We start from the raw sequence: 17,346 nt of genomic DNA on the forward strand, positions 1-17,346 counted from the left end.
TTGAAATATTTTTGTATGATAAAGAGATGTTGAGTGTTTTGCATATGTGTACCTGGCCCCTCAGCAGGACAGTTCCCACTTACTTCACAATGACATGTAAACGACAGAACAAATGCCATAAAATTAATACAGTACTGTAAAATGAATGAACAAAGCAGCAATAAACCTTGTCTGACTTTTGTTGTTGTTTAGTCGTTAAGTCATGTCCGACTCTTCGTGACCCCATGGACCAGAGCACGCCAGGCCCTCCTATCTTCCACTGCCTCCCGTAATTGGGTCAAATTCATGTTGGTAGCTTCAATGACACTGACCAACCATCTCATCCTCTGTTTGTCCCCTTCTCCTCTTACCTTCACACTGTCCCAACATCAGAGTCTTTTCCAAGGAGTCTTCTCTTCTCATGAGATGGCCAAAGTATTGGAGCCTCAGCTTCAGGATCCGTCCTTCCAGTGAGCACTCAGGGTTGATTTCCTTTAGAATGGATAAGTTTGTTCTCCTTGCAGTCCAGGGGACTCTCAAGAGTCTCCTCCAGCACCACAATTCAAAAGCATCAGTTCTTCGGCGGTCAGCCTTCTTTATGGTCCAGCTCTCACTTCTATACATCACTACTGGAAAAACCATAGCTTTGACTATGCGGACCTTTGTCGGCAAGGTGATGTCTCTGCTTTTTAAAATGCTGTCGAGGTTTGTCATCGCTTTCCTCCCCAGAAGCAGGCGTCTTTTAATTTTGTGGCTGCTGTCACCATCTGCAGTGATCATGGAGCCCAAGAAAGTAAAATCTGTCACTACCTCCATATCTTCCTCTTCTGTTTGCCAGGAGGTGATGGGACCAGTGGCCATGATCTTAGTTTTTTTGATATTCAGCTTCAGACCATTTTTTTGCATTCTCATTAATAAGTTCTTTCATTCCTCCTCACTTTGTTACATCAGAGTGGTATCATCTGCATATCGGAGGTTGTTGATATTTCTTCCGGCAATCTTAATTCCGGTTTGGGATTCCTCCAGTCCAGCCTTTCGCATGATGTATTCTGCATATAAGTTAAATAAGCAGGAAGACAATCTACAGCCTTGTCATACTCCTTTCCCAATTTTGAACCAATCAGCTGTTCCATATCCATTTCTAACTGGATTGGGATGTAGACTGATCTTTTCCAATCCTCTGGCCACTGCTGAGTTTTCCAATTTTGCTGGCATATTAAGTGTAGCAGCTTAACAGCATCATCTTTTAAGATTTTAAATAGTTCAACTGCAATGCCATCACCTCCACTGGCCTTGTTGTTAGCCATGCTTTCTAAGGCCCACTTGACTTCACTCTCCAGGATGTCTGGCTCAAGGTCTGCAACCACACTGTCTGGGTTGTCCGGGACATCCAGGTCTTTCTGGTATAATTCCTCTGTGTATTCTTACCACCTCTTCTTGATGTCTTCTGCTTCTGTGAGGTCCCTACCATTTTGGTCCTTTATCATGTCCATCTTTGTACAAAATGTTCCTTTGATATCTCCAATTTTCTTGAACAAATCTCTGGTTTTTCCCTTTCTATTATTTTCCTCTATTTCTTTGCACTGTTAGTTTAAGGAGGCCCTCTTGTCTCTCCTTTGTATTCTTTGGAAGTCTGCATTCAGTTTTCTGTAACTTTCCCTATTTCCATTTAATTTTGTTTCCCTTCTCTTCTCTGCTATTTGCAAGGCCTTGTTGGACAGCCACTTTGCTTTCCTCCATTTCCTTTTCTTTGGGATGGTTTTTGTTGCTGCCTCCTGTACAGTGTTACGAGCCTCCATCCATAGTTCTTCAGGCACTCTGTCCATCAAATCTAATTCTTTAAATTTGTTTTTCACTTCCACTGTGTATTCATAAGGGATTTGGTTTAGATTATACCTGACTAGCCCAGTGGTTTTTCCTACTTTCTTCAGTTTAAGCTTGATTCTTGCTATAAGAAGCTGATGATCAGAGCCACAATCAGCTCCAGATCTTTTTTTTGCTGACTGTTTAGAGCTTCTCCATCTTTGGCCGCAGAGAACATAATCAATCTGATTTCGATATTGCCCATCTGGTGATGTCCATGTGTAGAGTCACCTTTTTTGTTGTTGTGTTGTTTGACTAATGGAACCTAAAAAACCTGAGCGAACAACATCAAAAAGTTTTCCTGGAGCAGAGGAGAGGAGGCACCAGGTGAATGTCTCAAGGGAGAGAATTTTGTAAATGAAGTTCATAAATTGATTGTCCTACTTGAAAAGGTCCTCTCTATAGTCACTGCCATACATTGTCAACTGATTTAAGTACCTGAGCAAAGCTTCCATTGATAATGCTATGTGATTAGGTTGGTATGGGGCATTCCTTCAGGTATCCAGATCTTGTGGCATGTTAAGTTTTTAAAGACTTGTGTACTTTGAATTATGCATACAAATCATAAAGAAGCCAAGGAGTGCAATGATGTTGTTTGAGTTTCAACTCCAGTTGGGGGCTGAGCTGCCATATTCTGATGCGATGGTCATCCCCACATATTTTCAAACATGCATTTAATGCATTACAAAATCTGATGTTGAGTGTTTCAGATAGATGGTGAAATAACTTGAATCTTTTTATGTCTGTCTGTATTTTGTGACCCATTTATGATCAGTTTCTGGAGAAGAAGAATGGCCTGTTCCGGAAGCACATGATGGGAAAGCGGGTGGATTATGCTGCTCGGTCTGTTATTTGCCCTGACATGTACATTCACACCAATGAAATTGGTATTCCAATGGTAAGATAAAAGCTTTCTTGATACAGCCTTGAAAGTTTTGAGTTCACTTTTCCATCAAACTTAATTTTTAAGTATAACATGGGGTTACTCAAATTCCTACACCGAGTTTGATTGTTTTAAAGATTTTGTTTAAGTTAGAGAAGCAGCAGATTCAGGAAGTGGTTATAGAAGCCTATAAAATGTCACTTTAGCTGGGCATAAATTAGGGATGGGCAACTTTCTGGGTTGAAAAGGTTGTATCATCACCCCCTTCCACCACTTCACCTCACTACCATTGTTGCAGTTATACAACAATCACTTCTGCTTTTCAGAAAGTGTGTGTCTTGTTTTGGAAGCTAATTTTTATTCCTGGTGTACTTTTCAGCTTCAGAATGAGTGTATATTCCAGGTTGCCTTGTTTGAAAGTGCTCTCAGCATTTTTGGCTAATGCTTTGACAGAGTTCAGTTGTCAGGAGCACAAAAATAGAAAGACTGTATATGGAAAGGTGTTGGCCCCGGTTTAAATTAACTAAGATTTTTAAAGTCAAAAGCAGATTACTCAGGATAATTCTATTCATTTTTTACATTTGAAGCCTAGCAAAAATAGTGCTTCCTGCATAGTAAGGTGAAATATATAAGAACCTATAGTAACAGAAAAGTAAATTTAATCACTCCTCCAGTAAAAAAGTGTGCATGGTATCCTGATGTTCTGCTTTTTGATTCCTTGCAGGTGTTTGCTACCAAACTGACCTATCCTCAACCTGTAACTCCCTGGAATGTCCAAGAATTGAGGCAGGCTGTTATAAATGGTCCCAATCAGCACCCTGGTGCCTCTATGATCATCAATGAAGATGGGTCTCGTACAATACTGAGCGCAACCAGTGAGACCCAGAGAGAAGCCGTAGCCAAGCAACTCCTCACTCCTTCTACTGGGGCACCAAAACCAGGAATAAAAATTGTAGGTATCGTCCAAACCTAGTTTCTGTCTGGTTATTTACCATGGGAGGCACATGGAGTTTTTCTGCATGCAGTTTGCAGAAAAGCAAGAGTCACAGTCTTTAGATTCAACTAAGTTCTGTTGTCTGTTTGAGCTAGTGTAACAGTCTATCATTTTATACTACATTTTCAAATCACTGATGTCACCAAAAGCAATGCAGCAGATTGCATAAGAGTCCCATAAATTTTAGTCAGCAGCATTCACTGTCAATAATGTGTATGTCAGCTCGTACTCCATCTAGTTAGTCTTTAAGAGAGAAGGCCTTGCCTCTTAACTGTGCCAGTTGTAAAGATTGCACGGTCAGAACCAGTACTTTGAGTCTTCCTTTATCATTTCAATTTGTATATTCACCGTGCTCTCCCTTTTCTTCCTCTTCGTTACCTTTCAAAATATCAATAATTCCCTCCTCCCCGCCCCCCCCCATTTCTAACTACAATTACTGTATTGTTAATTCTCCTGCAAGGATGCTTTTTAATTTGACTGAGCTTGAATCTCTCCCCTAGGTATGCCGCCATATTAAAAATGGAGATGTCCTTCTGCTAAATCGGCAACCTACCCTTCATAGACCCTCTATCCAAGCTCATCGAGCAAGGATCCTGCCTGGAGAGAAAGTTCTGAGGCTTCACTATGCCAACTGCAAAGCCTACAATGCAGATTTTGATGGAGATGAAATGAATGCTCACTTCCCTCAGAGTGAGCTGGGCCGCGCTGAAGCCTATGCATTGGCCTGTACTGATGAGCAGTATCTGGTTCCAAAGGTGAATTGCTTAGCCATACGGAAATGCATGTTTATGCTTGCTTAATTTTTTAGTGACTGCTTTTGCTTCTTCATTTATGGCCATTTGATCTTAGATTTGGATTGTGCTGTAGTCAGGAAAAAAACACGCTTTTCATTTGGACGTTGTTTGTTTTGGTTTGGGGTTAAATGTGCAACTTAACATGCATCTGCCTAATTAAAAATATAGTGAATGCTACTACATAGATCATACCTGTTCTAACACAATAACAATGTCTGAAGTATTCTTCCTTCTAGCCTTGCAGTTATTCAGTGGGTCTTTAAGATTGAAAAGTTGGCTGGACAGCTCTGTGATTTAAGTATCTGGAGTTTGGGAGTGTGGTTCCCCGACTGGGAGAAGGGCTAGCCTGTGTAATCTTGGGCAAGCTGCAGAATCCCAGTCCCCCATCCTACCACACAAAGAGTGGTAAACCACTTCTGAGTACTCTTTACCCAGGAAACCCTAGGAAGAGTTGCCATAAGTCAGAATTGACTTAACAGCACGCTACTGAATTATTATCAAAGTAGAAAGGGGAAATTCCCCCCTCCCCTGCTGGTATCACCTTGATAGTGTTGTCCTACTGAAAGCAAGGCTGTTCTGTAGGGACTTCATCTGTGTCTGGTTCTATACTGTTGGTCTTTGATAATAACCTTGGATAGTTGAATGCAGCAGGAAAGAGAAGGAGTAATGACAAAAGTTTGAAGTTGGGTTGGTGGGAGGTTAAGAAGAGCAGAGTAGATTAATAGATTTGGAAAGCAGTGTTCTTTCCTTCTGCCAGTGCGCCCCTGGTTGATGCATGGGTCACTGATTTTTATACCCTTTAAGTAGCATTGTCCTCTGCCTGAGACAGTTCTGTCTGCCTTTACTTGTATGCCCAAAGTTTTCATACTTAGCCTGTACCAAAATGTCTTCAGTAAGCTGCAGATTCACATTTGCAAACAAAACATGCTCTCTTCCCAGTTATTTTCCCATTTGCAGGTCTGCCTTTTCCCTCTGTGGGTAAGAATGTAGACAGGGACAGGGACCTACAAGAAGAGGGCTGTTTCCCTGCCGTTCACTTTACATTTTCTCCCAGGCTGCCCTCTTTAATTTTTTTTCACATGAACAGATTACCTCCCTCTCACCACCAAAAGATTTTTCTACTTTTCAGGGATGTTTAGTCCGTCCCACCTTCAACCGAACACACAAACTCTGGGGTACAGTTTCACAGTTCTAAAATCTTCTCAGCCACAGTCATTCAACCTGCTTTATGAGGATAAGAACAGTGGAATATACTGATATTTCCATCTTTATTAGCAAGGTGAATTTGGGCATTGCTAATTTTGTACAAAGTAACACCTAAGCAAGAAAGACTATGAATATCTTTGTTGTTACCTTTTTCTGGGAGTGGACGTGTAATGAGGCTGTTGCCCAACACAGCTTTGGAAAGATCCTGAAAGTTTCTGTTCCTTCAAAGGACATTATTTCTGCCTCTAAAAAGACTCCCCCCCCAAAAAAAAAATTAATTATCTCTTAACCAAAATGTTCAGAGCAGCTACATCGTTTCTCACCAGACCAACTAATTGGATCTCTTGATGCTTCTTTTTCTGTCCCTGCGGTGTCTTTCCTAGGATGGGACGCCATTGGCAGGTTTAATCCAAGATCACATGGTCTCTGGTGCCAGCATGACCACACGGGGCTGCTTCTTTACCCAGGAACAGTATGTGGAACTAGTATATCAAGGGTTGACGGATAAAAGGGGGAAAGTGAAACTTCTCCCTCCAGCCATTTTAAAACCACAGCACTTGTGGACAGGAAAGCAGGTATGTTAACAATTATTGGGTTTTATATAAATGTCTGTGCAGAGTTAAACCGTGTAGTTTAGTCTAGGTTTGCCCTCTCAGTGAAGTAGTGGACAAAGTTTCTGGTGAATTCTTCTCTGAAGTTACAGCACTGGGGTTTCTTTTGTAGGGGTTAATAGGCCCCAGCACTCTGCACCCAGCCATTTTTTAAAATTCCCAATAACCTCCATCAAGAATAAAGGTTTTTTTTCCCCCAGTGTAAAAATAACTGGTAGGGCCTTTTTATGGGAGCATAGATGGCCATTTAAATCCTGTCAACTACTTTCATCCTATTTTATATTCAAAATAATTTTTAAGTGTTTACTTCTCTCTTGTATTTATCATAGATTGTTTCTACATTGCTAATAAATATTATTCCAGAAGACCACATTCCACTGAATTTGTCTGGGAAAGCTAAAATTGGTGGGAAAGCCTGGATACAGTTGCCTGCCCATAGTATTCATGGATCAGATCTTGACTTCATGTGTGAATCTCAGGTATGAGTGGATGCTTAGTCATTTTGGATAGCCTGAAAACAATGTGTGGTACTCACAAACTGACTTTGGGGGAACCTCTCTTCCAGTGCCTGGAAAGTTTTCTTTTTTTGGTCTACGTCTTCTAGGATCTCCCATTGGCCATGTGTTTTTAGGAGGATTCTGAGAATAGCAGTCCAAAAAGTAATCTTTCCAAACATTGATCTTGTCTAACATATTATTCACCTTCAGAAGTACTTGGAGGTAAAAAAGGCAATTTCAACAGTAGGTTCAAGGGAAGAACAAGAGTTGCCCTTTGCGGTCACACTACATTTTAGGAGGCGATCCAACCAACAACCACATGGAGAGATGCCCTTGTTTTATACCAAGACACAGAAGGAGGGAGAATGATATTATTTTGTTTCTCCTCCTCCATACCTCCCTGAGCACATCTGATCTTGCCTGATTTCAGAAGCAAAGCAGGGTTGTGTCTGGTTAGTACTTTCCTGGAAGGCCACCAGGGATATCAGGGTACAGCCAGGAGAGAGTCCTACCTGAAACCCTGGAAGGTCACTGTCAGTTAAAAGTTGACAGTATTTAGATAGATGGACCAGTGGTCTAACTCAGTATGAGGCAGCTTCCTACATTACTAGGTGCCTGTCTCTTTTAGACAGTGATTCATACAGTGAGATTCATTCTATTTAACCTATTGAGAGGGAGGTGGGCTTGTTTAATTGGTCTAAAGACTGGAGTAAAAATATTTATGTATGTATGAGAGAGGTGGGTTCGCTAATAGAAGAAGGAAGGTGGAGGCAAGCACCTGGACTAGATGGAGCTTTCCTAAGAAGGGAAACATAGTAGTGAATGGTAGATCATCCATGGCCTAGCTCAGTGGTTCTTAACCTTTGTTACTCAGGTGTTTGTGAACTGCAACTCCCAGAAACCCCAGCCAGCAGAGCTGATGGTGAAGGCTTCTGGGAGTTGCAGTCCAAAAACATCTGAGTAACAAAGGTTAAGAACCAGTGGCCTAGCTCATAAACTGAAACATGAAATAGTGCTGCCGAGACCATTGCCTGAGAAAGGAACAAACAGGCAATATTCTGACCTTTGATAACGTTAAGCGAGGAAGCCAGAAATAAAGTTTCAGCCCAAAAGTTCCTTGAGCTGATTCAACAGCCTTGGCTTGGCAGCATCTGGTAAAGGAAGCATCAGGTAGCTTCCCCACATGCCATTTTCGAGGATGCCCCAGATCAGAGCCATAGTGTGGCTACTGATTCTAATAGTTTGTGTGTGTTTTTTTTAACAAAAACTAATTTTTCATGCTCTAGTTTTACCTCCTATAACAGTATGTCATGCATTTTCCTGGACCCTTTGCCAGGTACACCCTGGGCCGTGTCCAGAGTGAGGTCCTTGAAGCCGTGCCATCATTTACCTCTAAGCCCAGAAATAGTAAAGGTGGATGAGAATTGCCTGAAGGCCTACAGTCTACACACTTACATTGTCAGTAACGTGGGAACCGATGTCACTCTTTCTCACTAGGATTTGCTGTTTTCCTAAAGAGAAACTGATGTGGAAGTGTGTATAAATGGGGAGTTTCAGTCTGAGTGGAAGTAAGATCTAACTTTACTTCCTTTGCATCCGTCAGGTCCTCATTAGAAATGGAGAGCTGCTCTGTGGAGTTTTGGATAAAGCCCACTACGGAAGCTCTGCCTATGGTTTAGTCCACTGCTGCTATGAGCTTTATGGCGGCGAGACCAGTGGAAAAGTGCTGACAGCTCTGGCTCGGCTCTTCACTGCCTATTTACAGTTCTACAGGGGTTTTACAATGGGTGAGTAAGTCACAGCGCATGGCAAAATTACTTTTTTTGGGCTACGGCTCTCAAATTCTCCAGCCAGCATTGCCACTGATCATTCTCCCTTCAGGTTTGGCGTGCTGTGCAGTTTGGACTATTATCCATTCATGCGTTGTCGCAGTGCCAGTGTCACTTGAGTGAAATGTGTTCTGCTAATAATTTTGGGCACAGAATATTAGCTAAGTTACTATTGTCTGCATTTTAGAGGGTTACATAATATCTTCTGCTCTGCCTTTGGAAGACATAGCTCCTTACATGCATTCTGCTGCATTCATAATAAAGTGACTGCTTAGCCAGGCAGAGTATGAAGTCTGCCTGAGCTGATCAGAAAAGCATTTGACCGTAGGAAAATCCTGAACAAGTCAAAAGCAGTTGACTCTGACCTCAGCCAGAAGAGGAGGAACATTGTGTTGTTTTCTTGTTCCAGGAGTGGAGGATATTTTGGTCAAATACCATGCGGACCATAAGAGGCGTAAGATCATTAAAGAAAGTACCCGTGGTGGCACAAAGGTAAGCCCGTGTTTCAGAGAAGTGAGTTGGGGATTGTCTTCACCAAGAATCCTGTATTATTATATGTCTTGACACCTGAAAATACCCTTTTTTCCCCTCAGGCCATAAGAGCTGCATTTAACTTATCCGAAACGGCGTCATGTGAGGAGCTCAGAAACAGATGGCAAGATGCCCATCTTCACAAAGACCAAAGAAATTTTAACATGGTTGATCTGAAATTCAAAGAGGAAGTCAATCATTATAGCAATGAAATTAATAAGGTTTGCTTTAAGAAATTTTCAATCGTACTATGTTAGTTTACATGTACACTTCCTCATTTCAAATTTCATTAAGACGTTTGAGGAGATAACAACAAAAAAGACTATCGCATTTTTACTATCAACATAACGTGTGAGATTGTGTCCATAGCCACCTGGTGAGGTTCATAGTTAAACAGGAATTTGAACCCAAACCTTCCTGGATTGTAGTCCAGATTTTTTGTTCTTGCTTTCCATGCAGATACTTGCTGCTTTTTGATTAAAGAAATTGAATGTCAGTAACACCAAATCTGAGGACCTTGTTGTATAATTTCTCATTTTCTTTGCAGCTCTTAGTGGACTAGCCATGATTTAAATAATGTCTCTGTTTCATCCTCTGAAACCTGTAGGTGTGCATGCCTCTTGGGCTTCACCGGAGTTTCCCAGAGAACAACTTGCAGTTGATGGTGCAATCCGGAGCTAAAGGCTCCACTGTGAATACTATGCAGGTACATTTTCTTTTAATGTTAACAATAGATTGGCTCCAGATTTAGCCATGCTTAGACAAGAGATGGGCTTTATTAATTCCCCTTGGACAATCTCCTCATGTCGCCTAGCCCACTTGTAAGACAAGTCAAGCTCATGGGATGACTGCTGCTAGTGAAGATCTGATTATATATGCTTAAATGTGGTGACTAGTTTGCTGAAATGTATTAAACCTATTTCAGAAATCCACATCGTCGTGGCCTGACTTCTGAAATGGGGATTGCTGTGCCTCACTAGTTGATACCAATGGTTGTTGTTAGTAAAATACATTGCTAGCCGTCACTGAATGTTCTTACTCGAATGTATCAATGATAATAGTGAGTCATACCCACCACTGCCCCACCTACATGTTTTTACTTTGTCTTAAGAATAGTTAAGTGAGAATATGACAGAGAGAAATCACAGAAAAGGAAAAAAAAACATACTTTAGTGTATTATAGGAGTGCAGAAAACAGAACTTATGGGATATAACAGGACTAACAATCACATTAAGTCAGCATTTTAAAATGGCTGTTTTATTGAGAGAATGAAGTTGCTTTTATTGAATTCAGAGAAAGATGAGATTAGTCTTAGCTTTGGTGAGTGTGTTTGCAGTAGGAATTACATCTTATTGTCTCTCTGGGCTTCCTAAAGATTTCCTGCTTGTTGGGCCAGATTGAGTTGGAAGGGCGAAGGCCTCCACTGATGCCATCTGGCAAATCATTGCCTTGTTTCCAGCCTTATGACTTTTCTCCTAAATCAGGAGGGTTTGTGGCAAGCAGATTTCTCACTGGCATCAAACCTGCAGTAAGTACTCTTCTCCTTTTCTTTTATGTAGCTCCCATGTCTTCAAAGTAGATATGATATTCAAAGCCCATGTAATTTAGTTCATTTCTATTTGAATATGTATTTTTTCAGACCATTGTAAGCTGTTCTTTCATCTGCTGGTACATATTTTGGTGGAGTAGATGCATTTTTCTTAACAAGGCTGTACCTGTGTTTTAGGAGTTCTTCTTTCATTGTATGGCTGGCAGGGAGGGTCTTGTGGACACAGCTGTCAAAACCAGCCGATCGGGATATCTTCAAAGGTAAGATTTCCTTTATTATAGTCTTCCTGTTTTTCATACCAAAGAGTCTTACTGCTGAGCACTTTTTGAGAAAGAATGTATCATTCACATGACTTGAAAATGTTTAGAATGTCTCACCAGTCAGTCAAAACTTTCACCATTCAGCATGACCAGACTATAGCCTTGCAATTTATTGGGATTGGGAATCACTGATTTACACCCTCAGACTCGGTTTGCTTTATTACCTGCATGCCTGTGGGGTCATGAAGCTTGTATTTTGAATGCCTTTCTTTTGAATGTCTCTAGCAAAAATAAAACTGAGAGCAAAAGCACTCGGCCTCTTAAGGAGCCAGGGTTCCCTCCCATCCCAGGATGTGTCCTCATTCGGTTGAAATTGGGAGCAGGAGCTCTCCATATTCTCCAGCAGGGAACTACTCTACATTCTCCTGCAGAGCTATATCTCTATGTGCCGCTCGAACTCTCTTCTCATGTGAAGAGGGGGCAGTTTTCCTTTTGCAATGGGAGGGGGGAAGGGAGGACTGCAGGATTAGAGAGAGAGAGAGAGAGAGGCAGAGGGGAAGGAGGCAGGGAGGGAGGGAGCTGTGACTCATCGAGCAGCATTTTTCACTCGTCACAGGCAAGTAGAAGAGTGCATTTTTCAGGCCCTGATCATTCATGTCTACTTAAGCAAGAGATAGCCTTCTTTGCAGCCAAATGATAGTGATAAATTATCAACCAGTCAGCAGTATCTCATTTGGGGGCAAGATTTTGGAGAGGCTGATGGCAGCTCAAGTCCTGATGTTTTTGGCTAACATTGATTATCTTGACCATTCTGGCTTCGGGCCTGCTTTAGACACTGAAACGGTCTTGATCACTCCAAAAGGTGACCTGCATTGGAAGACAGGAGGAGAGAGAGTACAGTATATGATTGGCTGTTGATGGATAAGTGTCTTGGTCACTTAACTCCTTGATGTGAACATTGCATTTTTGAAGTTTCTTGGACACACTTTTGAGCATTGGCTTGCACAGTATCTTAACATTTCTTTGGACAGAACAGCCTTGGTCAGAAATCCAGAAATTTTCCTCTCACGGGTTCACTTTTTCACAGGTGCATCATAAAGCACTTGGAAGGGCTGATAGTTCATTATGACATGACTGTACGAGACAGCGATGGCAGTGTGGTTCAGTTTCTGTATGGAGAAGATGGACTAGATATCCCCAAGACACCATTCTTGCAACCTAACCAGTTTCCTTTCATTGCAGATAACTACAAGGTAAGATTCTCTGTACATTTATTTCAATAGGATTTTTTTATATTATAGAAGGATATAGTCTCCTCTAAACTAGTGTCTCGAGCCTGTTACATAAATATATCAGGGAAGTCAGATTCTTTGTTTAGCTGAAATCCTGTTAGGATAGCTGCATCTGTGGAAGCGTGATGACATCACCTGCAGGGGGAGATTGTTGGTAATGAAAGATTTCCCACTTTTCGCTTATGACTGTTCTGACTTGCAAATAACTGGTTTTCTCATAGGGAAGCTGTAGAAATGACTTCCTCTTTCTGATAAATTGTGCCCATGATATTATAGGTGATCACCCTTCAGTCCATTAGGAGGCGTGATATTAAGGGCGAAGAAAGTAGATCAGAACTAGATCAAAAGACACCCCTCACTTTCTCCCTAGAGTCAGTTCTAAGTTTTCCTTTACAGCACTAAGGCTGATGTCCTGTTGCAATATGTAACAACGGAACTGTGATCACTTAAACATTCCACCACAACCACTAGCCCCACTATGGCATGCTCCTCTTTCCATGCCCATGCGGTTCGAAAGCATGCAAATGCAAGTAGATAAATAGGTACCACCTTGGTGGGAAGGTAACAGCGTTCCGTGTCTTAAGTCGCACTGGCCATGTGACCACGGAAGATTGTCTTCGGACAAACACTGGCTCTATGGCTTGGAAACGGGGATGAGCACCGCCCCCTAGAGACAAACACGATTGGACAAAAAAAATTTGTCAAGGGGAACCTTTACCTTTTACCTTATGTTTTCAGTCATGTGGAAGCCTTCATTGTGCTAAATTCTCTAGTTTTACACAGAATGAATCAGCCTTTATTGGTCTGTGGAAAGATACCATCCAGAAGTTTGGGTTATTCCTCTCTGCCACCAAGCCAAGGTTAGCTTTCCACAGAATAACACTGATTTATACTAGATTTGGCTCTTCCTCCTTTCAAAAACTAAACATGGAATCCTAACTCACCTGGGTGGCAGAGGGGAATATCTCCTTCTGGCCAGCCCAGAATGGCCCTTCACAGGGAGGAAAAAATGCATCGGTCTGCCATTAGATCATCAGGTAACATACTCCCCTTTCAAAGGTAGACACTAGCTCAGGACACAGTCAACTCATTGGCATCAGTCACCATTAAGTTCTTGAGAGCCCTCAGCAAAGTGGGTGTATGTAAATATTTTCAAAACCAATCTTTGATAAGATTTATCTTGCAGGGAATGACCCAGAACATGTGTTGATGGGCAGCATATTTAGCCAGAATGGTTATTTATTACTTGAAGGTTGGATAATTCCTATAAACTTCACTGGACAATTTGGTCTGTTTCTTATAGGTGTTAGAGAAATCTAAGCATTTAGCTGAAGTTCTGCCAAAAATGGATCCCCAGCAAGCAAATACACAGTTCAGATCTATCAAGAGATGGCAAGTCAAGCACCAAGAGTCTCTGAGAAGAGAAGGGGGCTTTTTGTTGTTTTCCCAGAAAAAGTTGGCTGGACTGAAAGCACAGATCCCTACAGGAGAACTTAAAAATGGCAGAGATCCTGCAACTCTACAGGTTATTTCAAAAGCAATTGATAAAAATGACAAACGAATACAAATTTTAATATGAATTGTGTTGTTTTGTAATTATAAGCAAAATAATTTGCAAAACACTCTTGTATAAATTCAAGAGTAAAAATCCAACATAGTTCTAGCAAAATAAATAAATTCCTTATTCTGCACTTTTGTATTATGTTTTCACTTTCAGTTGTTGAACATGTGGTATGAACTGGATGAGAAGAGTCGGAGGAAATATCAGAAGAAGGCAACAAAATGCCCTGATCCAAGTCTGGCTGTTTGGCGACCGGACATCTATTTTGCATCTGTTTCAGAAACATTTGAAAATGAAGTAGAGAATTTCCTCGGAAAGTGGGACTCTCAGAATGATGTTAGCTTTGGCAAATCTGAACTTTCTTCTCAGAGGTGGTAATTTCACGTGTAGTCATATGCTTGGGGTACAGAATGCCATGATTTCGTGTTTTAACGTTAATGAAATGACCACTTGGGTCTCTGTTTATTACCAAGACCAAAACAGATCACAGAAATGCAACAGAAATCTGTGTTGACTTGAACAAATTATCAGCATAGGGTTATCTTTTTGCTTTCTAAAATAGTGCTTTACAGTCTGAAACTCACTTATAATCTCCAAATAGCCCAGATCTTTAAGATTAGCAGTTTTCACCCACTGGTAACAAGTAAGCTAAATTGTTTTTACTGCCTGCTTGCCACCTGTGTTCAGTGATCTGGGTTGTTCTTTTCTTTTCACCCTCTCGGCCTAGATGGCTAGCTTTTATTTTCCAAGAATTACAGTGGTGCCTCACATTACGACGTTAATTCGTTCCAATGAAATCACTGTAGAACGAAAACGGCGTAATGCGAAAATAAAAAGCCCATTGAAACGCATTGAAACCCCTTCAATGCGATCCAATGGGCTGGAAACTCACCATCCAGCAAAGATCCTCCATAGGGCGGCTATTTTCGGTGGCTGTCTTGCGAGGAATCCGTCCCAGAAAACAGTGGGGAGCCATTTTATTTACCCAGTGGCCATTTTGAAACCGCCGATCAGCTGGAGGAAAATCGTCGTTTTGTGAAGAATCGGTTCCCGAAGTAGGGAACCGATCATTGCAAAGCGAAAAAACCTCATTCAGACCATCATTTTGCGATCGCAATTGCAATCGCAAAAGGATTGTCACAATGCGATTTCCTCCTAATGCGGGCCAATCATAAAGCGAGGAACCACTTTATTTTTGTAATAGTTTGAGGAAGCTTTGGTAAGTATTAATCCTTATGTATTAATCCTTTTTCTAAAACACACTTTATTCACACAGACTATTTTTATTTGAATTGGAGAGAAAGATAGGGATGGCAAGGGATAGGTAGCACAATTATCCCGTACTATTTAGGAGCAATTTCCACACAATTCCCTTGTATTTAACTCCCTACTAGCTGTGCCAGGAATGCAAAACAGGAGGTAGGATACATGTAGATAGACGTCAGTGTTTGAATAGTGCAGCACAATTTTTTTAAAATTATTCTGATCGTGGTGTAAGGAGGATGTTAGCTGCTTTGAGCAGCAAAATTAGGTGTCTAAATTATGAAACAACTTCCTTGGAGGTGATTGTTATCAGTGAGTTTTGCAGAACTGTTGCCTCCTGAAGTTTTTATTTTTGTTTTCCACTAGTGTGATTTTTATTGTGTTTTGTGTTTGTCTTGTTATTTTAAGCTGCACAGAATATGCATAAACTAATAATTTCTAACCAATTGTGATTTAAACTGATAATTTAAATTAATAAGTTCTAATGATTCAAATACTTGCTTGATGTGTTTAGATTGAAGGACCTGTTACATTTAAAGTGGCAGCAATCACTTTGTGACCCAGGAGAAGCTGTGGGTCTCCTTGCTGCTCAGAGTATTGGGGAACCTTCTACGCAGATGACCTTGAACACTTTTCACTTTGCTGGAAGAGGTGAAATGAATGTCACACTTGGTATCCCAAGGTAAGAGATGTTTCCTGTTTGTTAACACTGCTTCAGAATGACCATATTCTAACAGTTTCTTTCTCAAAGCTGGACTATACTGGATAAGATAGTACACTTCATCTTAGCCAAAAGGCCAAGAAGCTCTAATGGCTAAGCAAAGAGCCTGTATGGCAAGATGTAATTCTTTGGGACTTCTCCTTTTCCATGGCTGCCCCATGCCAATTCCATGCTTTGACTGATCATCATGATCACTGGTTCTTAACCTTGGGTTACTCAGGTGTTTTTGGACTGCAACTCCCAGAAGCCTTCACCACCAACTGTGCTGGCTGGGGTTTCTGGGAGTTGCAGTTCAAAAACATCCGAGTAACAAAGGTTAAGAACCACTGATCATGATCATTCTTAGTAAGCCTGTGGTCAGCACATGGGAATAGGCCTTGAAATTTCATAGTAAACAAATAGACCAGTAGAAATATTTGTAAACATTCATGCTTATGGCCATGACTATTCTACTGGAAGCTTGTGTCACTACTAACAGTATAACCTGCTAACTGGTTAGCATTCCATACATGTATATTCATGTTTTTCATCCCACACTTATTGATAAGTCCCTCTCTGGTGACGGAGCAATCCATACATTGTCAAATGTTTTGTGCTGCCCATTATGGGCTAGGCTCTTCATTGCATTGTCAGAGCTCCCAATCTTGACTTCTCAATCCTTCTCTGCCTATAGCTCAGAAGAGATCTCTTTTGTCTTTGAATTGTTGTCCTGCTTTCCAGCTGGCTAGTTGCTTTCTTCTGCATTTTCTTTTTCTTTCTAAACATTTATTCTCTTCTGTTTTAAAAAAAGAGAAGGTAACGCCTCTTTTTCTCTGGCTTAGAGGAGGAAGTCACAAGAAAATGAAAATATCCTAGCTGGGTCAGACCAAAGATTCTCTGTAATCCAACATCATTCACACAATAGCTAGACCGTTGCCTCTAGGAAGCCCACTACAAGGGTTTGTGATAAAGCAGCCAGGTTTGCAACAGGAAAACATGGATCACTAGTCACTCATGTAAAACCTATAAAAAATATTGTTTTATTCACTGTTCTGGGGCTTTGATGGGAAGTTCCTTCCTATTGAGAAGAGTCTTTTTAGCTTTTTAGTTAGCCCCAGAATTAAAATAACCCTCATTTGAATGTCTGTTCTGATTATGGAGAGAAAAGATCAAGTAAGAAAGTTGAGTAAGAATGTTGTTTTTGCATGCCTTTAAGTTTTCAGCTTCCTCGCAGCTAAATGTGAAATAATTCCTTACAACAGGTTGCGGGAGATCCTGATGGTAGCCAGTGCTAATATTAAAACCCCGATGATGAGTGTTCCTGTACTGAACACCAAAAAAGCTCACAAGAGGGTAAAGAAGCTCAAGAAGCAACTTACAAGAGTTTGCTTAGGGGAGGTGAGTCCTATTTGATAGGAATCCTTTGTATGAACTGAACTCATCCTGATGACATATTAATCATAGCAGTGGATTGTAAAAATGCCCACATATGCCAGCAAAGTGCATTTGGTTTCACTCTTTTTACCCCTCTGC

General features: G+C 41.0%; 1 protein-coding gene across 2 annotated transcripts in view; it reads left to right on the top strand.

Annotated features, from left to right (window-relative positions):
* The window catches only part of POLR1A (RNA polymerase I subunit A), a 43,032-nt gene that overhangs the window by 10,985 nt on the left and 14,701 nt on the right, over positions 1 to 17,346 (top strand). For both annotated transcript variants that reach the window (XM_073004037.2, XM_073004038.2), the window contains exons 11-26: positions 2,618 to 2,740; positions 3,450 to 3,677; positions 4,220 to 4,474; positions 6,103 to 6,294; positions 6,660 to 6,809; positions 8,431 to 8,614; positions 9,066 to 9,148; positions 9,250 to 9,408; positions 9,795 to 9,893; positions 10,564 to 10,716; positions 10,915 to 10,997; positions 12,085 to 12,250; positions 13,593 to 13,814; positions 14,007 to 14,221; positions 15,628 to 15,795; positions 17,076 to 17,211. In XM_073004037.2, coding sequence (XP_072860138.2) covers positions 2,618 to 2,740; positions 3,450 to 3,677; positions 4,220 to 4,474; positions 6,103 to 6,294; positions 6,660 to 6,809; positions 8,431 to 8,614; positions 9,066 to 9,148; positions 9,250 to 9,408; positions 9,795 to 9,893; positions 10,564 to 10,716; positions 10,915 to 10,997; positions 12,085 to 12,250; positions 13,593 to 13,814; positions 14,007 to 14,221; positions 15,628 to 15,795; positions 17,076 to 17,211 — 2,616 coding nt within the window. The remainder of the gene's footprint in view (positions 1 to 2,617; positions 2,741 to 3,449; positions 3,678 to 4,219; positions 4,475 to 6,102; positions 6,295 to 6,659; positions 6,810 to 8,430; positions 8,615 to 9,065; positions 9,149 to 9,249; positions 9,409 to 9,794; positions 9,894 to 10,563; positions 10,717 to 10,914; positions 10,998 to 12,084; positions 12,251 to 13,592; positions 13,815 to 14,006; positions 14,222 to 15,627; positions 15,796 to 17,075; positions 17,212 to 17,346) is intronic.

Source organism: Pogona vitticeps, chromosome 6 (genome assembly GCF_051106095.1).
Source record: "Pogona vitticeps strain Pit_001003342236 chromosome 6, PviZW2.1, whole genome shotgun sequence".
In the NCBI taxonomy this organism is placed as follows: domain Eukaryota; kingdom Metazoa; phylum Chordata; class Lepidosauria; order Squamata; family Agamidae; genus Pogona; species Pogona vitticeps.